The sequence below is a fragment of the Notechis scutatus genome, chromosome 5 (assembly GCF_049901735.1).
Source record: "Notechis scutatus isolate UNSWTSFEM ecotype Mainland chromosome 5, rNotScu1.2, whole genome shotgun sequence".
NCBI classification, from domain to species: Eukaryota; Metazoa; Chordata; class Lepidosauria; order Squamata; family Elapidae; genus Notechis; species Notechis scutatus.
This window is the reverse complement of record NC_142013.1, coordinates 14,745,566-14,771,046: the sequence shown is the minus strand read 5'-3', so window position 1 is coordinate 14,771,046 and position 25,481 is coordinate 14,745,566. Positions and strand designations below refer to the sequence as shown.

The 25,481-nt window shown below is 41.1% G+C and overlaps 1 protein-coding gene across 1 annotated transcript in view; it reads right to left on the bottom strand.

The window, feature by feature from the left end:
- The window catches only part of CNTN5 (contactin 5), a 763,035-nt gene that overhangs the window by 143,264 nt on the left and 594,290 nt on the right, over positions 1–25,481 (bottom strand). Inside the window, exons 11-12 of the mRNA XM_087966176.1 lie at positions 20,569–20,750; positions 1,063–1,199 (exon numbers count right to left, since the gene is read on the bottom strand). Of these exons, the coding sequence (XP_087822302.1) occupies positions 1,063–1,199; positions 20,569–20,750 (319 nt within the window). The remainder of the gene's footprint in view (positions 1–1,062; positions 1,200–20,568; positions 20,751–25,481) is intronic.

Here is a 25,481-nt window from a genome sequence, read left to right as displayed (position 1 = left end):
TATAGATATGGATATCTATATATGGATTGCAATCATTTACTACAGAAGTATATCGATATAGATAAGTTTAACCAACTATCTTGTGGCCAGGAACTGATTTTATTAGGAGTTGTGAAGAGCACAGAAGATGACACTGTTGATGCCACAATATAATGGAAATATTAACATTAAATAATTAGTTCAAGATAAAGAAAAGTTGATTTTTTTTTTTAAAAAAGTATTTGCTTGTAATAAGAAGGCTCCTGAATGCAACTAGTATTTTTCTGTTTTATTGGTGATAAGGAAGAAGGAGGAGTAAATAGTTGTTGAATGGCTATTTTCTTGATTGCTTCTCATCATGAGATTTATGACACAGGGCACCTAAAATAATAAAATATATAAAAAGAAATGCACAAATGAAAAAAGTGTCTCTTCAGATTCTTGTGGGTTTTCACGTACACTTTAAGAAAGAAAGAAAAAAGATACAGATTTAGGATGTCACATATCTAAGGCTGAAAAAGAAGTATGGATTCATAACAGGTGATACAAACTTAAACCATAACAAAAATATCTGTTAGTCTCTTTTAAAAAAGGAAACTTAATTAAGGCCTCTAAACTACTTGAAACATCAGAGCTCTTCCAACAGTTGCCAACAAATTAGAATGCTAATATGAAAAATGAGAAGAATTCTTAAATACACAGGAAGTAATCATATTTCCTATAATTAATTTATGTTAATGTTATTTAAATCAAAGCTTTTATGTGTGATCATCTCAGATATTTTTTTCCTGACTCAACCTACGTCTGGAATTGACTCCACTTGGAAAATGTTCTTCTCCCTGCTTTAGAATGACTATAAATATATCATTGTTTTACTTCCTAATTCAATTGGCATCTGAGCTTAATACCATATTTTAAGACTTGTCAACCTTAAGACTTCTGGATTTAGCTCCCAGTACTTTTCAGTCATCCATTGTGGATGGGGAATTGTGGGAGTTGAAGTCCAGAAGTCTTAAAGTTGACAACTATGGAGACCCCCATTCTAAGATAACCTGAAATCAAATAAAACTACAGCATACTTACCTCTGACCGTAGAGTATTCCCATTTTTGAGCCAGCGATAAGTTGGCCTTGGCTTTCCAGAAGCTCTACACTCCCAGTGAAGTTGATCCCCACTGTCTAACTGGGTATCGTTCAGCCTCTCTGTCCAGTGTGGATATGCTGCCAACAATAACAATAATGACAGAAGATCCCGGTGATTAATATTGTGGAACTTTTAACTGATCCTTTAAAACAGTGTTTCTCAACCTTGGTGTTTTGTTGTGTGGACTTCAATTATCCAAGGACCAGAGGTGGTATTCAGCAGGTTCTGACCAGTTCTGGAGAACCGGTAGTGGAAATTTTGAATAGTTCGGAGAACCAGCAAATATCACCTCTAACTGGAGATTTTGCAGTATCCTTCCCCTGCCATGCTCACCAAGCCACACCCACAGAACCAGTAGTAAAAATATTTTGAATCCCATCACTGCCAAGGACGGCTAGGGAATTCTGGGAGTTGAAGTCCATGCATCTTCAAGCTTATAAGGTTGAGAAATACTGCTTTAAACTGATTAGAGATCAAATATGACTAATTTAGGTGATCAAATATTACTAGTGATAAGGATAGGTGGTATTTTGCACATTTTTCCAGCAATGGGTCAGACACAAACTGATCAATCAGAAGTTACTGAATTAAATGAGGTAACAAAGTGAAACTCAAAATGTCCTGGCATGATGGGGATGGTGTTGATTAAATGTCTTTGGGTGGTAACATCATTATTGCAAGCAAGGGCCAGGAGAGCAAAGATATCATCACTACGTGAGTTATATGGATGCCATTAACTGTGATATGGATTTCAAGCCAAAAATAGCATATTCCATGCTGTTTCAACTGTGTAAAGCAAAACAGTCCCCATTTTGTCATGCTGCCTTTGCACACTGGGAGCCCTGCTGGATTTTGAAGCAATGGGAAGCTTCAAAATAAGGCACGAAAACTATAGCCCCTATTTGCAAATATTATGATGGACTAAATATAGTCCAGTTAGTGACTGCAGGTAAATTTGTTATCTCAAGCAGAAATGGGGATAAGGTGGAACTTTAAAAGAAAACCTGCCAGTGCTTAGCTACAAAGACCATTGACTGCCAACGCCATCCAAGCCAAATTGTTGCATTATTTGGTACCTAAAATCTGATGTCCCCTTTAGGATGTTCTTATTTAATCATAATATGAACATTACACTCCTGGGTAAGATAAGCCTAACTGCTCTATGAAGTTTGGTTGGCGTGAAGGTGTAAATATAGCAGTTCGCTTTGTTTTTAAACATAGTTGTTTAATAAAGGTATCTTTTGCACTAATCTTGGTCAAAGGAAACCATTCATTCAAACGTCTGCAAATGCTTTTTCCCCTTTGATTTGCAATCTACCCCTTTCTTATCCATTGTCATTTTTTTGTGGTTAAGATTCAGTTCTACAGTAAAATAAAGAAAAGGATGCTGATTATTTTAATTACTTGCCTTCCTTTTGCTCTGGGGAATGGGAAAATTAATAGATGAACAGAGTTGGAAGGGACCTTATAGATCATCTAGTCCAGTGGTCGCCAACCGGCGGGCTGCGGCCCACTGGTGGGCCGTGAGAAAATTTTGGTGGGCCGCAGAGAAATCTCATTCCCAGAGCACCTCCACAAAGCAATTAATCCAGGCTGTGCAGAAACACAGGGCTGCACCGCTCACATGGCCCGTGGGAACCTTCCCCACCCACTCACTCCTTACGCAGTAAACTTGCCTGCTAAATTGCTATTTTTCCTTTTTCCGACCATCATCTGTTCTGCTGTGATGGGAGATTTAGATTAGCTAGGAAGCAGGAAATGGTTGGATTTCTTGCTTTCTAGCTAGTCTTTAGATCTTCGCTCAGCACAGCCTTACCTCCCTTAGTAGTGAAGGTTTGCTTGCAAGCAAATTCAGTGCAGACTCACGGCAAGCAAATTTGAGAGACTGAGCTAGCCGATGGCAGATAGATAGATCACTGAATGATTCTGTGAGCAAGTCAATCTGCCTGCTTTGCCTGATTTTGGGTAAGAAGTTTCTCTTTTTTTAAATAAAAAATTCAATATTTACATGCATGGTGTGTTGTGAGATAATTTTGTGAGTTTGCTTGCAAGCAAATTTTATGTGACAGACTGAGCTAGCCAATGGCAGATAGATAGATGTCTGAATGTCTCTGTGATTCTGTGAGCAACACAATATGCCTGCCTGCTTTGCCTGATTTTGGATAAAAGTTGCTCTTTTTTATAAAAAATTCAATATTTATATAAATATTTATATTTACATACAAGCCATGCCCAGCCAGTCACATGACCACCAAGCCACACCCACAAATTAGGCCCCACCCACAGAACTGGTTAGTGGTCCCTGGGATCTAAAATTATGACTTTGGTGGCCCCTGAGGTCCAAAAGATTGGCGACCCTGATCTAGTCCACTCCCCCACCCAAGCAGGAGACCCTACACCATTTCTGACAAATGACAGTCCAATCTTTTCTTGAAAGCCTCCAGTGATGAAGCTCCCAAGGCAAGCTGTTCCATTGGTTGATTGTTCTCACTGTCAGAAAATTTCTCCTTATTTCTAGGTTGAATCTCTCCTTGATCAGCTTCCATCCATTATTCCTTGTCTGGCCTTCAAGTGCCTTGGAAAATAGCTTGAACCCCTTCTTTCTGTGGCAGCCCCTCAAATATTGGAAGACTGCTATCATGTCTCCCCTGGTCCTTATCTTCACTAGACTAGCCATGCCCAGTTCCTGTAACTGTTCTTCATATGTTTTAGTCTCCAGTCCCCGAATCATCTTGGTTGCTCTTCTCTGCATTCTTTCTTTTTTTATAGCTTGGTGACCAAAACTGCATGCAGTATTCTACTGTGGTGTTACTAAAGCTTTATAAAGTGGAATTAGTATCTGGTTACTCTTCTCTTCACTTCAAAGTGATCTGTGTAAGATCACCACTCTGAAATAGAACTTGGCATCTTCATTGGCAGCTGACATTACACTTCTATCTTATATAGTTTGGCCTCATTTGTAACAGACAGACAGAAACTCCATTAATCAAAGGGAAGAATGAATGAGAATACCTCGATAGCTTCTCTCATTCTGAATCCATAGTCTAGGTCAACCAGCTTTATGGTTTGACAAAAGCTTTAATTCAAAAGGATGAATCAATTTGTAATCATGTTTTCAAGCCTATTTTTACATTACAGACTGCAACAGCATTGGATGTGTTCAGCTGTAAAATTAAACTATGTTTTAACATTGTGAGAGCTACTATGAAAAGAAATTTTGGTTCCTCCTAGATTTCTCCATACTCATTCCTCCTTTGTCCTCAGACATACAGTAGGAACAAGATTATCAAACATTTCCACTTACATTTTAGATAAAATGAAATTTATTGTGTAGCATAATCAGGAATCTATGTCTTATCAGTAAATACATTTAGAAAAAAGAAGAAGCCAGCTTTGGTATAATTTAGTCTGAAGAGGTTTTACAGCAATCATAGTTAAAAACAGAGTTCTCCAAACTTGGCAACTTTAAAACTTGTGGACTTCAACTCCCAGAATTCTCCAGCCAGCATAGGAGTTGAAGTCAACAAGTCTTAAAGTTGCCAAGTTTGGGGACTTCTGGTTAAAAATAACCATAGTTTGTCCATTTAGAGAAAAAGCAAAGAACTAGGATCACACATTATATTAATAGAATTTGGAGTTAGCCTCAGCTATGAGGCTAACTCCAAACTCTATTCACCTCATAAAACTTTAGCAATGACAGCTGATGGTGCAAGCTACAGAACAACTGTATGTTATTGATACTAACTGCCAAGAAAAAAAAAGCTTTTTCAAATTAATAAGGGTTAACTCATTAATCCAAATTGCTGAAGAATGTTCAAATCTCTTAGATATGACACTGAAGTCTAACAGGTTCAGAAGCCTGAATATCATGGAGTGCCAAATAAGATATTTGGCAGTGTAAGTTGGTAATTGAGAACCAACACAGAATCTATTTTGGATAGAATGAAATCACTGGAGCACTTTAATAACTGTTATTACACTGGACTGAATTTAAAAATGAATCATATATGCTATTTGGTATTTGGCCAGTCTTCAATTTGAATTTAAATGGCTTCAAGAAAAGCTTTCCTATTCTGAGCATCTGTCATGGTTATAACAAATAGAACAGCCTTACCTAGATGGGAATGAGGTCTGTTGAACTATGGAATGTTTATATGCACTGGTTTGACCAGAAAAATTGGAAAAGTTTTGGCTCATCAATGCATGACTGTATGTGATTTAGAATGATCAAACCAATCTAGTTTCACAGTTGAATATCTGAATTCCACCTCATTTACAAAACATTTACTTAAGCAAAAATTCTCAGTCTTAATTTTATGTTTTGTATAAATCTCCAGCTATGAGGTTAGGATCAGTTTCAAAATCTTGCTTCAAAAATCCATCATAAATTGGGTTTGTCTAGTTTAATGAAAAGAAGGACTAGGGGAGACAGGATAGCAGTGTTCCAATATCTAAGGAGCTGCCACAAAGAAGAGGTAGTCAAGCTATTTTCCAAAGCAGGACAAGAAGCAAAGGATGGAAACTAATCAAAGAGAGAAGCAATCTAGAACTAAGGAGAAATTTTCTAACAGTGAGAAAAATTAGTCAGTGGAATGGCTTGCCTTCAGAAGTTGTGGGTGCTCCAACACTGGAGGTTTATAAGAAGAGATTGGAGAGCCATTTGTCTGAAATGATATAGGGTTTCCTGCTTGAGAAGGGGGTTGGACTAGAAGACCTCCAAGGTCCAGCGGTGGGATTCAATTTTTTTTACTACTGGTTCTGTGAGCATGGCTTGGTGGGCATGGCAGGGGAAGGATTTCCCCTCTTACTAAATATAATATATAATAAATTACTGAATTTCTCCTCTTACTAAATATGGCTAAATTCGACATCATATTTGTCTGTGAAACATGGCTCAATGCATCTCTCCCTGACTCCATTACCACAGTAAGAGACTATCATGTTTACCGATCAGATTGTGAAATTCGTAGAGGAATTCTATAAAAAGTCTTTACATCTAAAAAACATCCAAGTTACCCAAGAGCTTGCTCTTCCTGAGACCATCGTCTGTGAACTGTCCTTAAATATCACATTTCGATTCTTACTATGTTACAGAGCCCCTGATTATGACATCATACATATAAACAAGCTAAATACACTACTAACATAGGCAACATCCTGCCCACACACTTTTATCTTTCTTGGTGACTTCAATCTACCTCACATTAACTGGACCCTAAATGAATGTAAAACTGAACCCATACATGCAACCTTCTACAATGCTGTAACAAACCTGGGACTGGAACAACTAGTAACCATCAACACTAGACTTAACAACTGCCTCGATCTCATCTTCTGCAATAGTTTGAATTCAATTTATGGAATACAAATTAAAGAACCCTTTTTCAACAGTGACCACAGCATGATTGACTTTTGTCTCAACATACGTCCACACAAAAATCAACACAACAATGTGATCCCAATTATAACTTCAAAAAAGGTAACTATGATCTTATAGACAACAATCTCTCATCCCTTGATTGGCAATTTGTATTCACTGGATGCAATACTTGAAGTCAAAAGAGTCATCAAACTATACGTACCAATAATAACTCCAAAACCCAGAAAAACAGATTACCCATAACAATAATGACGCTTCAATCTAAAAAGAGATCACTTTGGCGGAAAAACAAATCTGGTCACGTTGCCAACTTCAAAAGCCAATACAAAAATTTATGCCACCAGATAAAGACTGAATGCACCAATTATCACATTAAACAAGAGGAAAACCTTCTACGCACCAATTCCACTCACGCTTTCTACAATTTTGTAAACAACAAACTAAAAGACTCAAGGTCCATCCCACCCCTGAAAGGACCTAATGGTAAAGACTGCAATGATGACACCATTAAAGCCAACCTCTTTAACACATTCTTTGGCTCAGTATTTGTAAACAGCAATGGATCATGCCCAGTATTTCCTAGTCGAACTACAGACAACTACAATGATCTAATACATATCGATTTTACAGAAAACAATGTTGAAAAAGCACTACACAATCTAAAACCATCTCTATCTATTGGACCAGATGGAATATGTACTTACTTCTTTAAAAAGCTATCCACTGCCATAGCCGAATCCTAAGCATAATCTTTGAAAAATCTTTCAGTACAAGCTCCTTGCCAAAACTATGGTCACAAGCCATGGTCATCCCCATCTTCAAAAAGGGAGATCCCAGCCTAGTTGAAAATTACAGACCAATCTCTTTATGCTGCATCACCTGTAAAGTCATGGAATCAATTATTAACCAATACATTATCCTCCACTTAGAGACAAACAACCTACTCTTTAATAAACAATTTGGTTTCAGAAAAAAACTATCCTGCAATCTGCAACTCTTACAAAAACATATGGACTACACAACTCGATCAGGGCAAAGCAATAAACGCAATCTACATAGACTTCTGTAAAGCCTTTGATTCAGTGGTACAAGACAAACTACTCCTAAAACTAAAATCTTATGGTATCTCTGGACACCTGCATAACTGGATAGAAGCATTCCTGTCAAAAAGACAACAAATGGTCAAAATTGGGAGCGTCCTTTCAAATTCTGTACCTGTCAATAGTGGTGTCCCCAAGGCAGTGTTCTAGGACCAACTCTCTTCATACTCTACATAAATGACCTCTGTGATCATATTAAGAGCAACGGCGTCCTCTTTGCTGACAATGTAAAGCTATTCAATATCACAGACAATACTACTACCCTTCAAAAAGATCTTGACTATGTATCAGAATGGTCAAACAAATGGCAACCTCAAATCTCAACAAACAAATGCTCTGTCTTACATATTGGCAAAAAAATCAGAAAATAAAATACAAGCTGAATAGTCAAGATCTTGTTGATGATCCAAACTCTGTCAAGGACCTTGGAGTACTCATCTCTAATGACCTAAGTGCTAGAGCCCACTGTAACTACATAGCCAAAAAGGCATTAAGAGTTGTTAACCTAATCTTACATAGCTTTTTCTCTGGTAATATTACACTATTAACTAGAGCATACAGAACATTTGCTTGACCAATACTCGAATACAGCTCATCAGTCTGGAACCCACATTATGTATCTGATATTAATACAGTTGAGAAAGTCCAGAAATATTTCACAAGAAGAGTTCTCCGCTCCTCTACTCGTTGCAGAATACCTTATGCCACCAGACTTGAAATTCTAGACCTAGAAAACCTAGAACTACGCCGCCTTCAGTCTGATCTAAGTATAGTATATAAAATCATACATTGCAATGTCCTACCTGTCAATGAATACTTCAGCTTCAAACCATAACAATACAAGAGCACACAATAGATACAAACTCAAGGTTAACCGCACTAAACTTGATTGCAGGAAGTATGACTTCAGTAACAGAGCGGTCAATGTCTGGAATACTCTACTTGACTCTGTGGTTTTTTTCCCCAAACCCCAAAAACTTTAACCTTAGACTGTCTACTATTGACCTCACCCCTTTCCTAAGAGGTCTGTAGGGGGCATGCATAAATGCACCAACCGTCCCTGTCTTATTGTTTCTTTTATTTTTCTTATATGTATCCATGTATTCATAACTATGTTTTTACTTATACCTATTATCTTGTAAGCAATTGACAAACCAAATAAAATAAAATAAAAAAATAAAATAAGGATACTGTAAAATCTCCAGTCAGAGATGGTATTTACCAGTTCTGTGAACTACTCAAAATTTCCACTACCGGTTCTCCAGAACTGGTCAGAACCTGCTGAATACCACCTCTGCCAAGGTCCCTTCCAACTCTATTATTCTGTTGTGAATCTATTATAGTAGCAGATCTGTCATAAGACAGACCCCTTTTTTTTCTGCTACCAAAGATCAACATCTGATTATATTAATTAAAATACATGAAAGTAGAAAGAAAAATCTCATCTTTAAGTAACCAAAGAACTCAGGTACATTATAATAGGCACCATTAAACTGTTTTGTGAGTCACGAAGAAAAAGAAAGAGAGAAAGAATAGGCGCGGTGTGCTAAGAAAGCAGGATTGGCTGCAGGATACCTTAGTTCTAGGCATTCAGAAGTCTTAAAACTTAGAAGAGAAAAGTGAATATAATCATTTACCTTCCTAATTATTGTTGCCTTTGACATAAGTACATGAAACCTGGAATTGGTTAATTAAATCTGATGAAAAATGTAACAGTAATGAAAAGTACAAAAATGGGTTGGATTCTATGTAAATCATTCTTAGACTAAATTGGTCAGTTGAAAAGAGACTGAAAAGGGAAAAGGGGAAGAGATTTTTTGATAAGCAATGGAGGGGGGAAAAAAGTAGATCTAAGGAATATTGGAAAAATTCAGTTTTTCCTATACAGCTCAAAGTACAAAGAGCTCTTAAGAGCTACAAAGTAGTGTCTTTCAAGGGCACTAATGAACTTTCTAATACCTCCTTAATGGTTGTTACGATTCATGTTCCAACTGATTTTTCAAAAAAAAATCCTTTTAATAAATAAATACATAGAACAAAACATTAGGACATTCACTCGTAAGCATAATGTGTAGTTTCATAAATATTTCTGGGTGTTCTGTAGAGCCCAGATACATTTGTAATAAATAAAATAATATATGGATGCAGTCTGATGCTTTGTTTGGTAGTACACCAACATACTCAAACTATTTACTAAACCGCATTACTATTAATCCTCCCACCCTTCCCTTCACCATCTCCTCCTGTATGACTGTAACCTTGTTGCTTGTATCCTAATGATTTATATTGACTGTTTCCTAGTATGATTTGGTTGCTTATTGTACCCTATGACTATTATTAAGTGTTGTACCTTATGATTCTTGACTCTTGACAAATGTATCTTTTCTTTTTATGTACACTGAGAGCATATGCACCAAGACAAATTCCTTGTGTGTCCAATCACACTGGGCCAATAAAGAATTCTATTCTATGCTCCCCCACAAAAGAAAATGCAGATTATGGATCCACATTTTGGAAGGCTGCCATGATAGTAGATAGCAATTTCACCAGGTTGCTTTTTAAAATATTTTTGGATTGTTAATGCCCATTATGGAAGGTATGAATTACCCATAGTATGGTCTGAAGATCAGAAATATGCCTTCTAATCCAAAAACATCGGTAGGCCTTGAATTAAGATTATCAGGTGGAACACAGAGAAATGGGGAATTTTGAGGAACATTGATACATTCAAAGGGTTTCTAGAAATAAAGGCAGGGGGGGGGGGAATCAAAGAAAAGAGAAATCAGAATGTTGACTTCAGAATACTGTCTTCTTTTCAAAATCTGAGCAGAGGGTTTGACTAGACGACCTGCAAAGTCTCTTCCAACTCTGTTATTCTATGAAAAAAGAAAAGAGAAGGAGGGAGACAGAGGGCATAAGGGAGGAAGGAAGGGAAGGGAAGGGAAGGGAAGGAAGGAAGGAAGGAAGGAAGGAAGGAAGGAAGGAAGGAAAGAAGGAAGGAAGGAAGAAAGAAAGGAAGGAAGGAAGGACTATGTGTTGAAGGAGAATAAATGGGACCATCTGCAAGAGTATCACAGTTAAGATAGTGAGAGGATTAGTGGAAAGCATTAGATGTTCCACATTCTGCTTGACCTGAAGACATTCAGGTTAATGAAAAGGAGACACAGTGTGTTATATATAAATCCTACTGAAAAGTATGTAATTCAAATAATTGGGGTAAAAAAAATCAAATTGATATAAATAATTTGTTATGCTCAACAATAGTCAAATATTGTAAAAACAAAAAATCATGCAATAGAGAAATTGTTAACATAATTATGGTAAATTGCTAGCATTAATCAATTTTCTTGTTATATGAAAGACTGCTCAAGCAAACACTTCTGTCTTTAAACCCCCTCCTCACATTATTCATAATTTAAGACCAAGCAAAAATTAACGAGACTAAGCATATCAGTCAATTGTTCACTTTAATTAAATCTATTTGAGAACATTAAGCTAGTCCTGACAAAATATTCAGCCTGGACTGTTTTCTTGGCACAGGTTTACCAAAATACTGTTTGAAATAATTCAAGGGTACCAACCTTGAAATGAGTTTTGTAGTGGCAATTTTGATTGCTGTTTTTTTTAAAGGACCATTATTGGTCTTGGAGTATGGATTTAGAACAAGGGACTTCAAACTTGACAAGTTTAAGACTTGTGGACTTCAACTCTCAGAATTCCTGAGCTACCATGACTGGAGGAGAAATTATGGGAGTTGAAGACCTCAAGTCTTAAAGCTGTCAACTTTGAAGACCCCTGATTTAGAGGATGCCTATGGGTGGCTAAGATGCTGAGCTTGTTAGTCAGAAAGGTCAGCAGTTCAGCGGTTCGAATCCCTAGCACCACAAACGGTGTGGGCTCCCATTACTTGTCCCAGCTTCTGTCAACATAGCAGTTCGAAAGCATGTAAAAATGCAAGTAAAAAAGTAGGGATGACTTTGGTGGGAAGGTAACAGCGTTCTGTATACCTTCGGCATTTAGTCATTCTGGCCACATGACCATGGAGATGTCTTCGGAAGTGCTGGCTCTTCGGCTTTGTAATGGATATGAACACCTTCCCCTAGAGCCGGAAACATATGTGCGAGGGAATCTTTACCTCTACTATGGGAGATTGGATCAGCCCTTGAAGATTAGTAGAGTTTAGGAACCTGAGTCATGTTCTGCTCAAGTATTTTATCAAGGTGTTCATGTCACCCATATGTCTCTGTTTTTGATTCATAGTTCAGATAATTCCAATATGTTTTCTCTTTGCTTTTTATTGCCAGTACAGTAGCCATCTCTTATCCAGATATGGACAAGTTAGAACTTAAACTGATAAACATCCAGAAGTCTGGCATGAACTTAAGGCTTATGCCTGGCCCAGGTAAAGGATTTCTCAGTCATTGTTAAATCAATAGAAAACTATACCAGCACTGAAATTTGTGCTCCCCAATTCTGATCCATATTCTGCCACTATTGTCTCAATTTACAATTTCCTTAACTTCCCTTAAAAGTCATGGGTGACAAAATTTAATCAATGTTATACAGTTTGAGCATGCCCAAGGTTAATGTTGGAATCAATGAGAAGATCTACTTTAACATCAGAACAGCTAAGGATGGCTTGAGTCTGTCTGACCCATAGGCTGGAGGCAAGAATAAGCAAAGTTATGGCAGTAAGGCAGAAAAAAGAAGCATATTTTTTCCTGGTTTTAGCCGTCACGTAGGGTAGGCCTCTAAAATATTTTCTAGAAACATTCATCTGAAATATAGGCATAGAATAACATAGAATAATAGAGTTGGAAGGGACCTTGGAGGTCTTCTAATCCAATCCTTTGCTCAAGCAGGAGGCCCTATACGATTTCAGACAGGTGACTGTCTTGTCTCTTCTTAAAAGCCTCCAATGATGGGGCACCCACAATTTCTGAAAGCAAGCCATTCCACTGGTTAATTGTTCTCACTGTCAGGAAATTTCTCCTTAGTTCCAGGTTGCTTCTTTCCTTGTATTATTTTTCATCTATTTTTTTTTTGTCTTGCATTCTGGTGCTTTAGAAAATAGATTGACCCCTCATCTTTGTGGTATCTCCTCAAATACTGGAAGACTGCTATCATGTCACCCCAATCTTTTCACAAGACTAGACATACTCAATTCCTGCAACTGTTCTTCATAAGTTGTAGCCTCCAGCCCCCTAATCATCCGAATTGCTCTTCTCTGCATTCTTTCCAGTGTCTCAACTTCTTTTTACTATTGTGACCAAAACAGGCATTCAGACATTCAGTAAGATTATTACAAGTCACTCATTGGGCCACAATTGAGCAGAGTCTGAATAATGGGGGAAGGGGAGACAAATTCAGGGGCTGCCACAAAGAAGAGGGAGTCAAGCTATTCTGAGCACCAGAGGGCAGGATAAGAAGCAACGGGTGGAAACTAATCAAGGAGAGAAGCAACTTGGAACTAAGGAGAAATTTTCTGACAGTTAGAACAATTAATCAGTGGAACAACTTGCCTCCAGGTTGTGAATGCTCCAACACAGGAAGTTTTTAAGAAGAGTTTGGACAACCATTTGTCTGAAATGGTATAAGGTTTCCTGCCTAAGCAGGGGGTTGGACTAGAAGACCTCTAAGGTCCCTTTCAACTCTGTTATTCTATTCTATTCTATTCTATTCTATTCTATTCTATTCTATTCTATTCTATTCTATTCTATTCTATTCTATTCTATTCTACTCTACCCTACCCTACCCTACCCTACCCTATTCTATTATCACTGTTGTTAACAGAAAAAAAATAATATGCAGGTGGGGAATGCAGATTGGAATGGACAAAACAGAGCAGGCCTAGCAACATCCAACAGGAAGTCATTTTTATCATTAATAGGGAAGCATGTCATGCCAAGTGGGTGAGACAGATGCAATGATAATTCCAAATTGTCAGCTGCATCAAGCAACCTGAATACATCTGTTTTTTTGCATTAGATATGATGGGGAATCAAATTAACCTGTGATTACAGAAAAGCAGACAGGGCTGCCTCGGTGCATTCCAGGCATTGCCGAGAGCATCTCCAGTGAGCTGGATCCAATCCAGCTGACAAACTGAGCATGGCTGAGGAAGATGGAAGAGCTAGTACTGAAGGATGAATGTAAATCAGAGTGTTTCTTCTAATGCCAGCTGTAATCCACAAACCCAGTTTGAAGCTACCCAAAGGGTAAAGGGGTGGTTGATTATTTACAAGCCAGTGGCACTAAGGAAGATATGATATAATGCCCATGGGAGACTGTTAACATAAGTTTTATTTGAAAACCACAAAGGAGATACAGCTGCATGGAAAGGAAGGAGAAATTGGAAAGGATGAGAGAGGGGGAAGCAAGGAAAAGGAGATGGTTGAAGCAAGCAGGGAGGGAGGGAGGGAGGCAGGAAGGGTGGAAGGAAGGAAGGAAGCTCAAAGCATTGGTTAATTGTATTGCTACCAAGCGCCATACAAAATACTTTGGCCACCTAACGAGAAGGACTCACTGGAGAAGAACCTAATGCTAGGAACAATTGAGGGCAAAAGAAGAACGGGACGACAGAGAGTGAGGTGGCTGGATGGAGTCACTGAAGCAGTTGGCGTGAGCTTAAATGGGGTCCAGGAGATAGTAGAGAATAGGAAGGCCTGGAGGAACGTTGTCCATGGGGTCGCGATAGGTCAGACACAACTTCTCAACTAACAACAGCCAAGCGCCATAGAAGATTCACAATATATATATTTTTCATATGAATAAAAGCTCAATTTGTCTGAGGCAAACTTATTAATACCTCATGAAGTGTCTTACTTCTCTTTTTCTCAAGCTGAAAATCTGTTTCCAAAAATTTATTTATGAGGAACGTGTCTGAAAAAGACACTGTGTTTCTCCAAATTGTATGCAGAAAGTACGGTAGTAAGAAAAGTATTCAAGATCATGATTTCTCAGGAATTTGATATTAATAAACCCATACATTAGGGAAAGATGCTTGCTGAAGGGCTGCTGTAAAGAATATTCTGGGTATGTGATAGACAAAACTACTTGCATCCATTCAGAGTTGGATTCTGCCTGCACAGTGAACTCTTGACCAATTATCTGGGAAGAGTTTTCCAATGAGTCTCCAGGAAGCAGATAGGGGTCTTCTGTAAGTATTTCTGTATCCTTGTGCCTCTAGTTCCCTCATAGTGGCTTGCTCTTGGCTTCATTCATGAATGAGACAGCAGCCCTCCTTGCTTTGAAGGAGACAGCAGTAGTCCCTCCCGGTGGTGGGATTCACATATTTTTACTACCTGTTCTATGGATATGGCTTGGTGAGTGTGGCAGGGGAAGGATACTGTAAAATCTCCATTCCCTCCCCCCCCCCCCCCCCCCCCCCCCCCCCCCCCCCCCCCCCCCCCCCCCCCCCCCCCCCCCCCCCCCCCCCCCCCCCCCCCCCCCCCCCCCCCCCCCCCCCCCCCCCCCCCCCCCCCCCCCCCCCCCCCCCCCCCCCCCCCCCCCCCCCCCCCCCCCCCCCCCCCCCCCCCCCCCCCCCCCCCCCCCCCCCCCCCCCCCCCCCCCCCCCCCCCCCCCCCCCCCCCCCCCCCCCCCCCCCCCCCCCCCCCCCCCCCCCCCCCCCCCCCCCCCCCCCCCCCCCCCCCCCCCCCCCCCCCCCCCCCCCCCCCCCCCCCCCCCCCCCCCCCCCCCCCCCCCCCCCCCCCCCCCCCCCCCCCCCCCCCCCCCCCCCCCCCCCCCCCCCCCCCCCCCCCCCCCCCCCCCCCCCCCCCCCCCCCCCCCCCCCCCCCCCCCCCCCCCCCCCCCCCCCCCCCCCCCCCCCCCCCCCCCCCCCCCCCCCCCCCCCCCCCCCCCCCCCCCCCCCCCCCCCCCCCCCCCCCCCCCCCCCCCCCCCCCCCCCCCCCCCCCCCCCCCCCCCCCCCCCCCCCCCCCCCCCCCCCCCCCCCCCCCCCCCCCCCCCCCCCCCCCCCCCCCCCCCCCCCCCCCCCCCCCCCCCCCCCCCCCCCCCCCCCCCCCCCCCCCCCCCCCCCCCCCCCCCCCCCCCCCCCCCCCCCCCCCCCCCCCCCCCCCCCCCACCAACTAGCCTGCTTTCCAGTTCTGTTCTCCTGTGCAGGGCAACAAAGAAGATCCAGCCAATCAGCTGGGACTCAGGAGGCAGATAATAGATGGGGGCGGGGCCAGTCAGAGGTGGTATTTGCCGGTTCTCCAAACTACTCAAAATTTCCACTACCGGTTCTCCAAAACTGGTCAGAACCTGCTGAATACCACCTCTGGTCCCTCCTCAAAAAGCCATTTCTGAATCCAGCAATGTTAAATAATATTTCACCTGAAACTCCAGAAGGAGTTGGTTTATCTGGATTTTTTTTTCATTTCACTAATTTGATAATATCATTGATTGATTGATTGTGTGTGTGTATGTGTGTGAGAGAGAGAGAGAGAGAGAGTCCTTGATGAAGAACCAAGCTTAGAGAGCACCAAGGACATCTCATTTTAATTCTGAACTATAAATATATATATATATATATATTTTACTACCAGTTCTGTGGGTGTGTCTTGGTGGGCGTGGCTTAGTGGGCGAGACAGGGGAAGGATACCGTAAAATCTCCATTCCCTCCTCATTCCTGGGGGAAGGTTACTGCAAAATCCCCATTCCCTCCCTACCTCACTAACCTGCTTTCCAGCTCCATTCTCCTGTGCAGGACAACAAAAGAAGACCCAGCTGATCAGCTGGGACTTGGGAGGCAGAGAATAGATGGAGGCGGGGCCAGTCAGAGTTGGTATTTGCTGGTTCTCTGAACTGCTCAAAATTTCCGCTACTGGTTCTCCAGAACTGGTCAGAACCTGCTGAATGCCATCTCTGAATGGAACCAACTGAGGTTGGGGCTGTGACTGGATTGGACCATGTGATGGACATGTGGACTGGGAAACAAACTTTGACTTTTAATTTGGGTGGTAAAACCACAGGATCTTTAGAGTTGGGTTTTCACCAGATGTACCAATATGAGGTGCCTAATAAATCTGTACTTTGAGGAACACCTAGGCCTCAGGGGTTTGATTGCATTGGGTCTGTTACTTGGAAACCTGACAAATTCTTTTTACAGATCTTTTAAAAAATTAGGATAAAAATGATCTGACAGAGTAAAATGCAGCCCTTCTAATGAAAAGAGTAAAACTGACCAGATTTATAGTAATCCATATGTCCTTAATATTAAGTCTTCTTTTATCAGACTGATAAAGGGGAATGTAAATGAGGGATGACATGGGTGCATAAAGCTGGAACATTTCCATTAAACCACTGAGGGGATTCATCTGGAGCTTTGGAAGAGGAACTATTATATGAAATACAGCTCTATCACTTTTCATCATCCAACACCAAGGAAACAACCTGTACCTTTGAATGCTGTCTAAATTTGAGGAGGGTGAACTAACTAAAATTAAATTGTGACAAGATGGAGGTGCTGTTGGAACTGGATCTGGGGATTGAGGTTCAGCCTGTTTTGGAAGAGCAGGCAAGATTATATATTGAGAATGTTGATAGCAGGAAACCCTCAACTATCACTGAATAGACAGGGTGAGGCTGTGATACAGAATATATTTGCACAGTTACGCTTAGTGCCTCACTTTCAACCCTTTCTAAATTGAGATTAGTTGATAATAATCTATACCGGGGGTATCAAGCTTGATTTCATTGAGGGCCGCATCAGGGTTGTGTTTGACCTCAGGGGGACAGCGTGGGTGTGGTCAGGATGGACATCACTCGTGTCAAGGGGGCACCTGTGGTGGCCCAAGAGCTCTGCCAGCAAAAGCAGGCTCCTGAGCTCCGTTTTTGACTGTGACAGTCTGCTGCAACTCTCTGGCAGCAGAAAGGGAGCTTGGGACCTATTTTTTTCTCATAAAGGCACCATGGGCCCATCCTTTGCTTTTTCCACAGCAGCCCCATGGGACAGATCTAAGCACCCCATGGGCGGGATCTGGCCCTCAGGCTTTGAGTTTGACACCCCGATCTATACTGTGATTATATCCCATCCTGACTACATATTCTATGTGATCTATTCTTGGAAAGCGTAACGAAGACAAAAATGCAGAAGGTAAGCTGCTAAATAAAAGCTAGTTTGATGTGGTTGGTAAGGCACCAGCCAGAAACCAAGACAAGATGGGGTCTAGTTCTGCCTTAGGCACAAAAACAGCTGGGTGACCTTGGACCAGTGACTTCCAACCCTAGGAAGAAGCAAGACACTTTGTTCAAAGAAAACTTCAGGGACTCCTCTGCACAGTTACAGGAGCCAGCCCAGTAGTTTTACTGACTATTGACTTGAAGGCCTCTGCTTTCCTGAGCTTGCTAATTGGTATACATAGGATACAAAGATCATATGCTGACTAAAAGAATCTGCACTGGTTGCCAGGCTGAGTTCAAAGTGGGGAAACTAATTATTACAGCAGGGAATGGAGCTATAGAAGATTTCAGTTCTAATCACCATTTTATTATTTTAATAAGCTTTAATGTAATATATTGTATTGCTTGATTCTGGGTTTTTTTCCCTTTTCCTTTGTATATTGCCCAGAATCACATGTCCTGAGTAAGCTATTCATATAAATTCTTTCTTTCTTTCTTTCTTTCTTTCTTTCTTTCTTTCTTTCTTTCTTTCTTTCTTTCTTTCTTTCTTTCTTTCTTTCTTTCTTTCTTTCTTTCTTTCTTTCTTTCTTTCTTTCTTTCTTTCTTTCCTTCCTTCCTTCCTTCCTTCCTTCCTTCTTCCTTCCTTCCTTCCTTCCTTCCTTCCTCCCTCCTATCCCTCTCTCCCCCTATCTCTCTTCATCTATCTATCTATCACCTATCTATTTACCTACCTACCTCTATGTATCTATCTATCTATCTATCTATCTATCTATCTATCTATCTATCTATCTATCTATCTATTCATCTATCTATCTATCTATCTATCTATCTATCTATCTATCTATCTATCTATCTATCTATCTCTTTTTAATTGTGATTCTTTTGGTCATACAGATGTATAGGAAGGCTCATTTTGATCCTGCACTCTTTTTCAGCATTTAACATTTCACAGTATACTTTATATTTTTAATCTTGTCTAAGGGGGTGTAAATAGAGCAATAACAAATGTCTGCCTCTGCTGAAAAAGTAGAAATGATCATTGACTCATTAAAGTGAGTAGCCAGACTTGGCTCCTTAATGTCCTAGTTCAGCCCTCTATCACCTGCTTCACCTTCTCTCCGGGTTAAAAGAAAATTTCATTTCGGAAAAGAGACAGCAGTAGAAGACAGTGCTTAGGAAACATCTTTTGGGCCTTAGGATGAGACTATTATTCTCATCGAAAATGATATATGCCCGTGATGGTGAACCTATGGCACATGTGCCAGAAGTGGCATACACAGCCATTTCTCTGGGCATGCCAGCCATTGCGCACGCCAGGTAGCTGGTTTTCGCGCATGTGGCAGTGCGGGAAATTGGAAGAGCAGCTTCCAGTGCACACATGGGCGCCAGCCACCTGGTCTTCCAGTTTCTAACACGAATCATGTGCGAAGACCAGCTGGCTGGCACGTACATGCGTGTTAGAATCTAGCCAGCCAGCTGGTCTACATGCACACATGCGTGTTAAAAGCCAGAAGACCCAGGTGGCCAGCATGCATGCACACACCAGGAGCTGTTCTTTTGGTTTCTGGCAAGCGCACGCGACTGTTTCAGTACTCAGTGCCGAAAAGGTTAATCACCACTGATATCCAGCAAAGCTATTTCTGCAGGGTCCGATCTATGTTCATCACTGGGATCAGAGGTTTACTCTTCCGAGCTTTCAGACTTGTGCTGGAGCCCATTCCTGGGGAACTTCTTGCTACTGCAATAAGTGCTTTCAGCTATTCTTCGAGTCGCTTTTTATGTGGTGCCTTCCTATTGGTTAATTGGTGTTGATGGCTGTCAGTTGGCTGTTGTTTCCTTTTCTGCCAAGCCCTCAGATCCTAAGTACCTTCATTTAACATTTTTTATTGAGGTATAAAATAAAATAAGGTACAAAATGCGAAAGTAAATAGGAAAGCAATGGGTGGAGGGAGAAAGGGAAGGACCAAAAGTGAGGAAGGACCAAAAGAAAAAGAAATGTTGACTTCCGACTCTCTCTATTGCAGTAAAATAAGGCATTAACATCAAACCACAACTTTTTGTTTTCCCATAAGAATAACAACCAGCCATTTTTGTAGGGATCTATCAATCTGGTCGGTAAAACCCAAAATCAAAGTTTCATTCTTTTCCACTTCAAGCACAAAGTTCGGAAGTTCACAAAGTTCGTGCGGAAACAAAAGTACTTATAATACTTTGCTTTAATCAAAATAGTCAATTTTGCCATTTCAGCCAACTCCATCAGCTTCTGCAGCCCTTCATCCATGGTAGGAATCGAAGTGTCCTTCCATATTTGTGCGTATAGTAATCTTGCTGCCGTCAACATATACAGTGTTAAAGTTCCAATTTTTTACTCCAAGTCTTTAGGCCCAAAATGAAAGTTTTTGGTTTTATTTTTTATCTTCATTTTCAAAATTTTCTGTATTGGAATATGAATCATGCTTCAATTTTTTTTTTTGGTTTATCACATGTCCACCATAAATGATAGAAAGTCCCTTCTTTACTTTTACACTTCTAAATAAACTGGTGGTAAATCAGCATTCCTGTTGACTGACAAGGGCAGCACAAGGAAACAGCAGCCAATTGCCAGCCATCAACATCAGTCAACCAATAGGAAGGCACCAGATTGGATCTTGCAACATTATCCTTGGACACGTGTATTTGCCTTCATTCATAAAATTATTTCCGGCTGAAATGCACCCAAAATTAAAACCGATTCCATCAAATGTCAGAGATGCATGTCTGAATGTACACATTCAAGCATTGAGGCAAATTAACACTCGGTAAGAGAACAACCCTGCTATGTACAAGAGATTAATTATAAAACTTACTGTATATTTGCAACTGTCCTCGGAAGACATTCCTTCCCCGAGAGTTCTCAGCTTTGCATTCATATGTCCCTGCATCTTCAAGCTGCACGTTTGGGATTTCGAGCACTGCTTGGGACTTCCGCAGGCGAGCTTTGCTCGGATTGGGGCCATTAACTTTCCTCCATGAGATTATTGGAACTGGGCTGAAATATTTAGCGAAGGCATGATTAGCTCTTCCTTGCCGTTAAGAATATATATCCCGTTACCTGCTAATTTAAGCACTTAATCGTCTAAGCAGCAATAAAGTGTAATCACAATTAAGGCTCGTGAGCTGCTTGATCTATTTCACTTTCAGCTGAGAACATTTAACTAGTGCTACCGCTGTCCTGGACACTTCCTGCTTTCCGAAAATTAAGTCTTTCCCAGGGATGAACTCATATAACAGGAAGGAAGATATTGTGTCAAAGAGAAAGCACGACTGGACAGAAGTCAAAACTGATGCAAACTTTTCCACTGGATAGCTAGATTGATTTCTCATTAGGGATTAAGGATGAATGGTTCTGGAAGATGCCAGACAGACTGAAATGTTGAGTTGGGTGAGTCAGCTGCAGAACAGGAGCTACCTTTCCATAGAAGAGAATCGCTACAACAGATGTTTTGTGAGCATTTGTTTGCTCTGTGAAAATTACTAAGAGGGGTCTGAGCTTGCTTGCTTTCTTGCAGATGTTTCATTACCCTAACTAGGTAACATCCTCAGTGCTAGTAAGAAATGCTGTTTGCTGTCTATGTTCTGGTGACATGTCTCTCCACCAGTAATCAGCACCCAGATCAGCATAGATTAACTCCAAGGTTAACTTCAGACCAACAATCAAGTAGACGATACCCAAGTAAACAATACTGATGCAAAAGAGCCATCTGTAAACAGCCCAACCAAAGAATCTCTAGGTCTTCCTCCACCCATATGGAGAGGGAAGTCACCAGAATATAAACTGACAGTAAACATCACTCCTTACTATCACTGATGATGTTACTTCGTTTGTTAAGGAAATGTCTGCAAGGAAACAAGCAAGCTCAGAGAGCACCAAGGACTCCCCATTTCAACCCTGAGCTACAAATATTCTCCTTTAACTTACTAAGAAATTGGAAGAGAAAAGCTCCTTCCAGCCACAGTGCTTTCATCTTCCTTCATTCCACCTTTTTGCAACTCCTGCTATTTAGTAACAAAATTCTCCCTCCCTCATGCTTTCAACCTTAGCAATGGGATTGAAATAGATGCACCCATTCAGACCTCCACTCTTTCCTCCCTTCTCTGCACAAACTACTGTAGAAACATGGACCTAACTTGTACCCCAGTCAGTTTCAAACTGCTGAGAGCCCTTCTATGAGTGAAAAAGGGGATGGTTTTCAAATCACTAGCATTAAAAAAGGGGGGAACACAGCCATGTGGAGGTGGAAACATTGCCTTAAACTGAACTAATGCCTGCAAAATGATTTCACAAATTTTATCCACTCTGTCACTTTCTCACTAGAGCAGGGGTGTCAAACTTAATAGCATTGAGGGCCACATCAGGGTTGTGTTTGACCTTGTTGGACCTGGGTGGGCATGGCCAGCTCAACGTCACTCTAGTTTGGGGTGCCTGTGGTGGCCCGGGCACCTCTGCCAGTGAAAACAGGCTCTCAAGCTCTGTTTTTGACTGTGACAGACTCCTGCAGCCCGAGGGCCACCCGTGACCCTCCCTAGCTCCATTTTCGCTGGTGGAGGCTCCACGGGCCGGTCCTTCACTGTTTCCAGGTCGGCCCCACAGGCTAGATCTAAGTACCCCGCCTGGATGGATTTGGCCCGTGGGCCTTGAGTTTGACACCCCTGCACTAGAGTGTAAAGGAGATGGAAGATTTATTGCTAGGCTTGACAAGGGGTAGCTTCCGTCCCATCTGTTGTGTTAGTTGCATTTTGTCACTTTGTGAGTTGGTTATTTGTACATCCATTTGTTGTTGATGTCGTAACAACACTGCAGTAAGGTGTGGCCTGAGGATCCAAGGCCATTTCCTGTAACAAACATGAGAGCTTCAGCCTATCTTAAAACATAATACAAGATTGAAAAAGAAGATTGCTAGATTGACGATAGTGCCATTAGATAGACCAGACCAAGGAATCAACTCCACGGAAAAGCTAAAATTAATTTTATTTGAGATTGTCTATGATGAAAGAATTTTGCAAGTCTGATCGTACTGTAGCATCTCTGCTTTCCTGTACTTCAGTAAATTAGGGAGACATTTCTCTGAGCTGCTTATGAATACTAGCTGTCTATTGCACACTTAGAATATATTTTATCCCTCATTGCCCTAATAATGGATCTTCCATATCTCAAGGCTTATCTTCCTTACTGTCTATACACTGTCTCTTTAATTGTTCATTTCATTTGGAACAAAAGAGGCGTAAACCCCTTTTCCACACCGTGTCAAGAAGAGGGTCTATTTCTAAGGGGACGCCCAACACAAGTACTTATTGATTTTAAATTGAGCAAGTTATTTATTGGTTGACTTTTTGTACTTATATTTTTGTTCAGACTATTCTTATATCAGAAAAAGTTTGGCTTAACTGGCTAGGTGCTTCTCAGTAATTGGCATGCATATAAGGTAATTTAACAAATAATAATAACTTTTTTAAAAAAACAAACAAACAACTATGGTAACAGATGGGACATCAAACCTGGTGGAAGAAATATAAGCCTGGCAGTGTGGTGGAATATAGTGTGGACTTGCAGAGGGGAGGGTTTCCCAGAAGGGAAAGAGGCTGTGGAGCTTGGAATATCTGGAAGGCAGGAAGAGGGCAAGGACAGACTTTTCCTAGCAATTCACAGAGTATATAGTTATACAGATAATTGCCTTACTCTGGCAAGATTCTGTAGATCAGGGATGTCAAACTAAAGGCCTGGGGGCCAGATCTGGCCCACGGGGTGCTTAGATTTGGCCTGTGGGGCCTCCATGGAAATAGCGAAGGACCAGCCCACAGTGCCTCTGCCAGGGAAAATGGAGCTCGGGAGGGCAGAAGATGCTCGGGCCACCGTGACATGAGTTATGTTGAGCTGGCCAGACCCCGCCCCTGGCCATGCCCACTCCAAGGTTAAACACAACCCTGATGCGGACCTCAATGAAATCGAGTTTGACATCCCTGCTGTAGATGAATAATAATAATAATAATAAACTACCAGAGGTAGCTCCATGTCTTCTTTTTGGTTGTTTGAGTCTGACATTAGGCAATGCTGGAGAAAGGAAGAGCAGGCCACAAAGCTTAGGGAAGGAGAATGGCTGGGCAAAATGGAGGTTATATACACAATTGGATCTAAGATGAGATTAGCTTCAGAAACTGAAGGGATAGAGACATCCCAGGGCCTCAAATGGGCCTCTGCATTCTGAAATGAGTCCCCCCAAAACCTTGGACAGGACCTTGAAAATCTGTACATTTACAAAATTTCCATCTGTCAATTGCAAAGGGCCACAATGCTTGGCTCCATATATATACTATATTGATAATTTACAGTGTCCTAAATTCTTGGGAGGAACTCAAGTACATGAAGGCCAACACCAGCTAAAGAACTAGTAAATGTGATTTCATGCTGTTGTAAAAATTATAAAAGGGGTTGAGGATGAACCCATTGTCTCCCAAACAGTGAAGACATTTATAGACATTTACTGAAGAGAAGGTGCTTTTTTGCTCATTTCTGTTCCTTGTCCTAATTTCCTTTTCCTTCTTCCTAAACTACTGTTTAGAAAGTAGGATAGAATATTGTCATTCTTTCTTTCTAGAACAATTTTAATAAGTAGACAAAGGATTGTAGAAACCTTAGTTACAGATGTCATGCCACCTACATTTGCTGAGTTGGAGGCTTTAAAAATATTTTTAAAAAGTTTTTTTTTTTCAAAGTTAAGATTATACTCCATGTGGAGTAAAAGTGCAGATTAGAAAAGGCAGTGATGAAAGGTCCACTTCTTTTGTATGTCTATCCTGTGATCCAAAGCACATATGGAAACACATATAGTATGTTGGTTGTATTGTGACAGTACAACACCACTTTTTCTCCAAAGACTCTGATTATACAGGTATCTCTGCCTGATATATAAGTTTTATCTGCCTGTATTCCATCATTAAAGACTGTCAGCCTTGTGTCCAGGGAAGAACATCCAAAAGTAGTAACTTTATCTTTATTGGTTATATCCACAGAATCTTTCAAGTCTGGAAGTACAAGTAGTCCTTGACTTAAAAAAAATACAATTGAGCCCAAAATTTCAGTTGCTAAGTGAAACAAGTGAGTGTTGCCCCATTTTATGACCTTTCTTGCCACAGTTGTTAAGTCAATCACTGCAATTGTTAAATTAATAATATGGTTGTTAAGTGAATTTGGCTTTCCCACTTTGTTCTCAGAAGATCACAAAAGGTGATCACATGCAACCGTCATAAATATGAGTATTTTGCCAAGCAACTGAATTTTGATCACATGACCATCGGGATGTTGTAGTGGTTGTAAGTGGGAAAAATGGTTATGTCACTTTTTTTCAGTGATGTTGTAACTCTGAACTGTTGTAAGGTAACATCTCTCCCCTTTCACCATTACAATTTTTGAGTTCTTTGCCACAGTCACATTCCTACTATGGGCTCTATTTTATCTGACCATTTCCAACCTGTGGTTTTTTTCCTCTTGTCTCCCAAGGCCATTCCCACACTTCGTTACAAAGACCACAGAGGAAGAATCTTGATAAATGGCTACCTGTACATCTCTCCCCTTTCACCATTACAATTTTTGAGTTCTTTGCCACAGTCACATTCCTACTATGGGCTCTATTTTATCTGACCATTTCCAACCTGTGGTTTTTTTCCTCTTGTCTCCCAAGGCCATTCCCACACTTCGTTACAAAGACCACAGAGGAAGAATCTT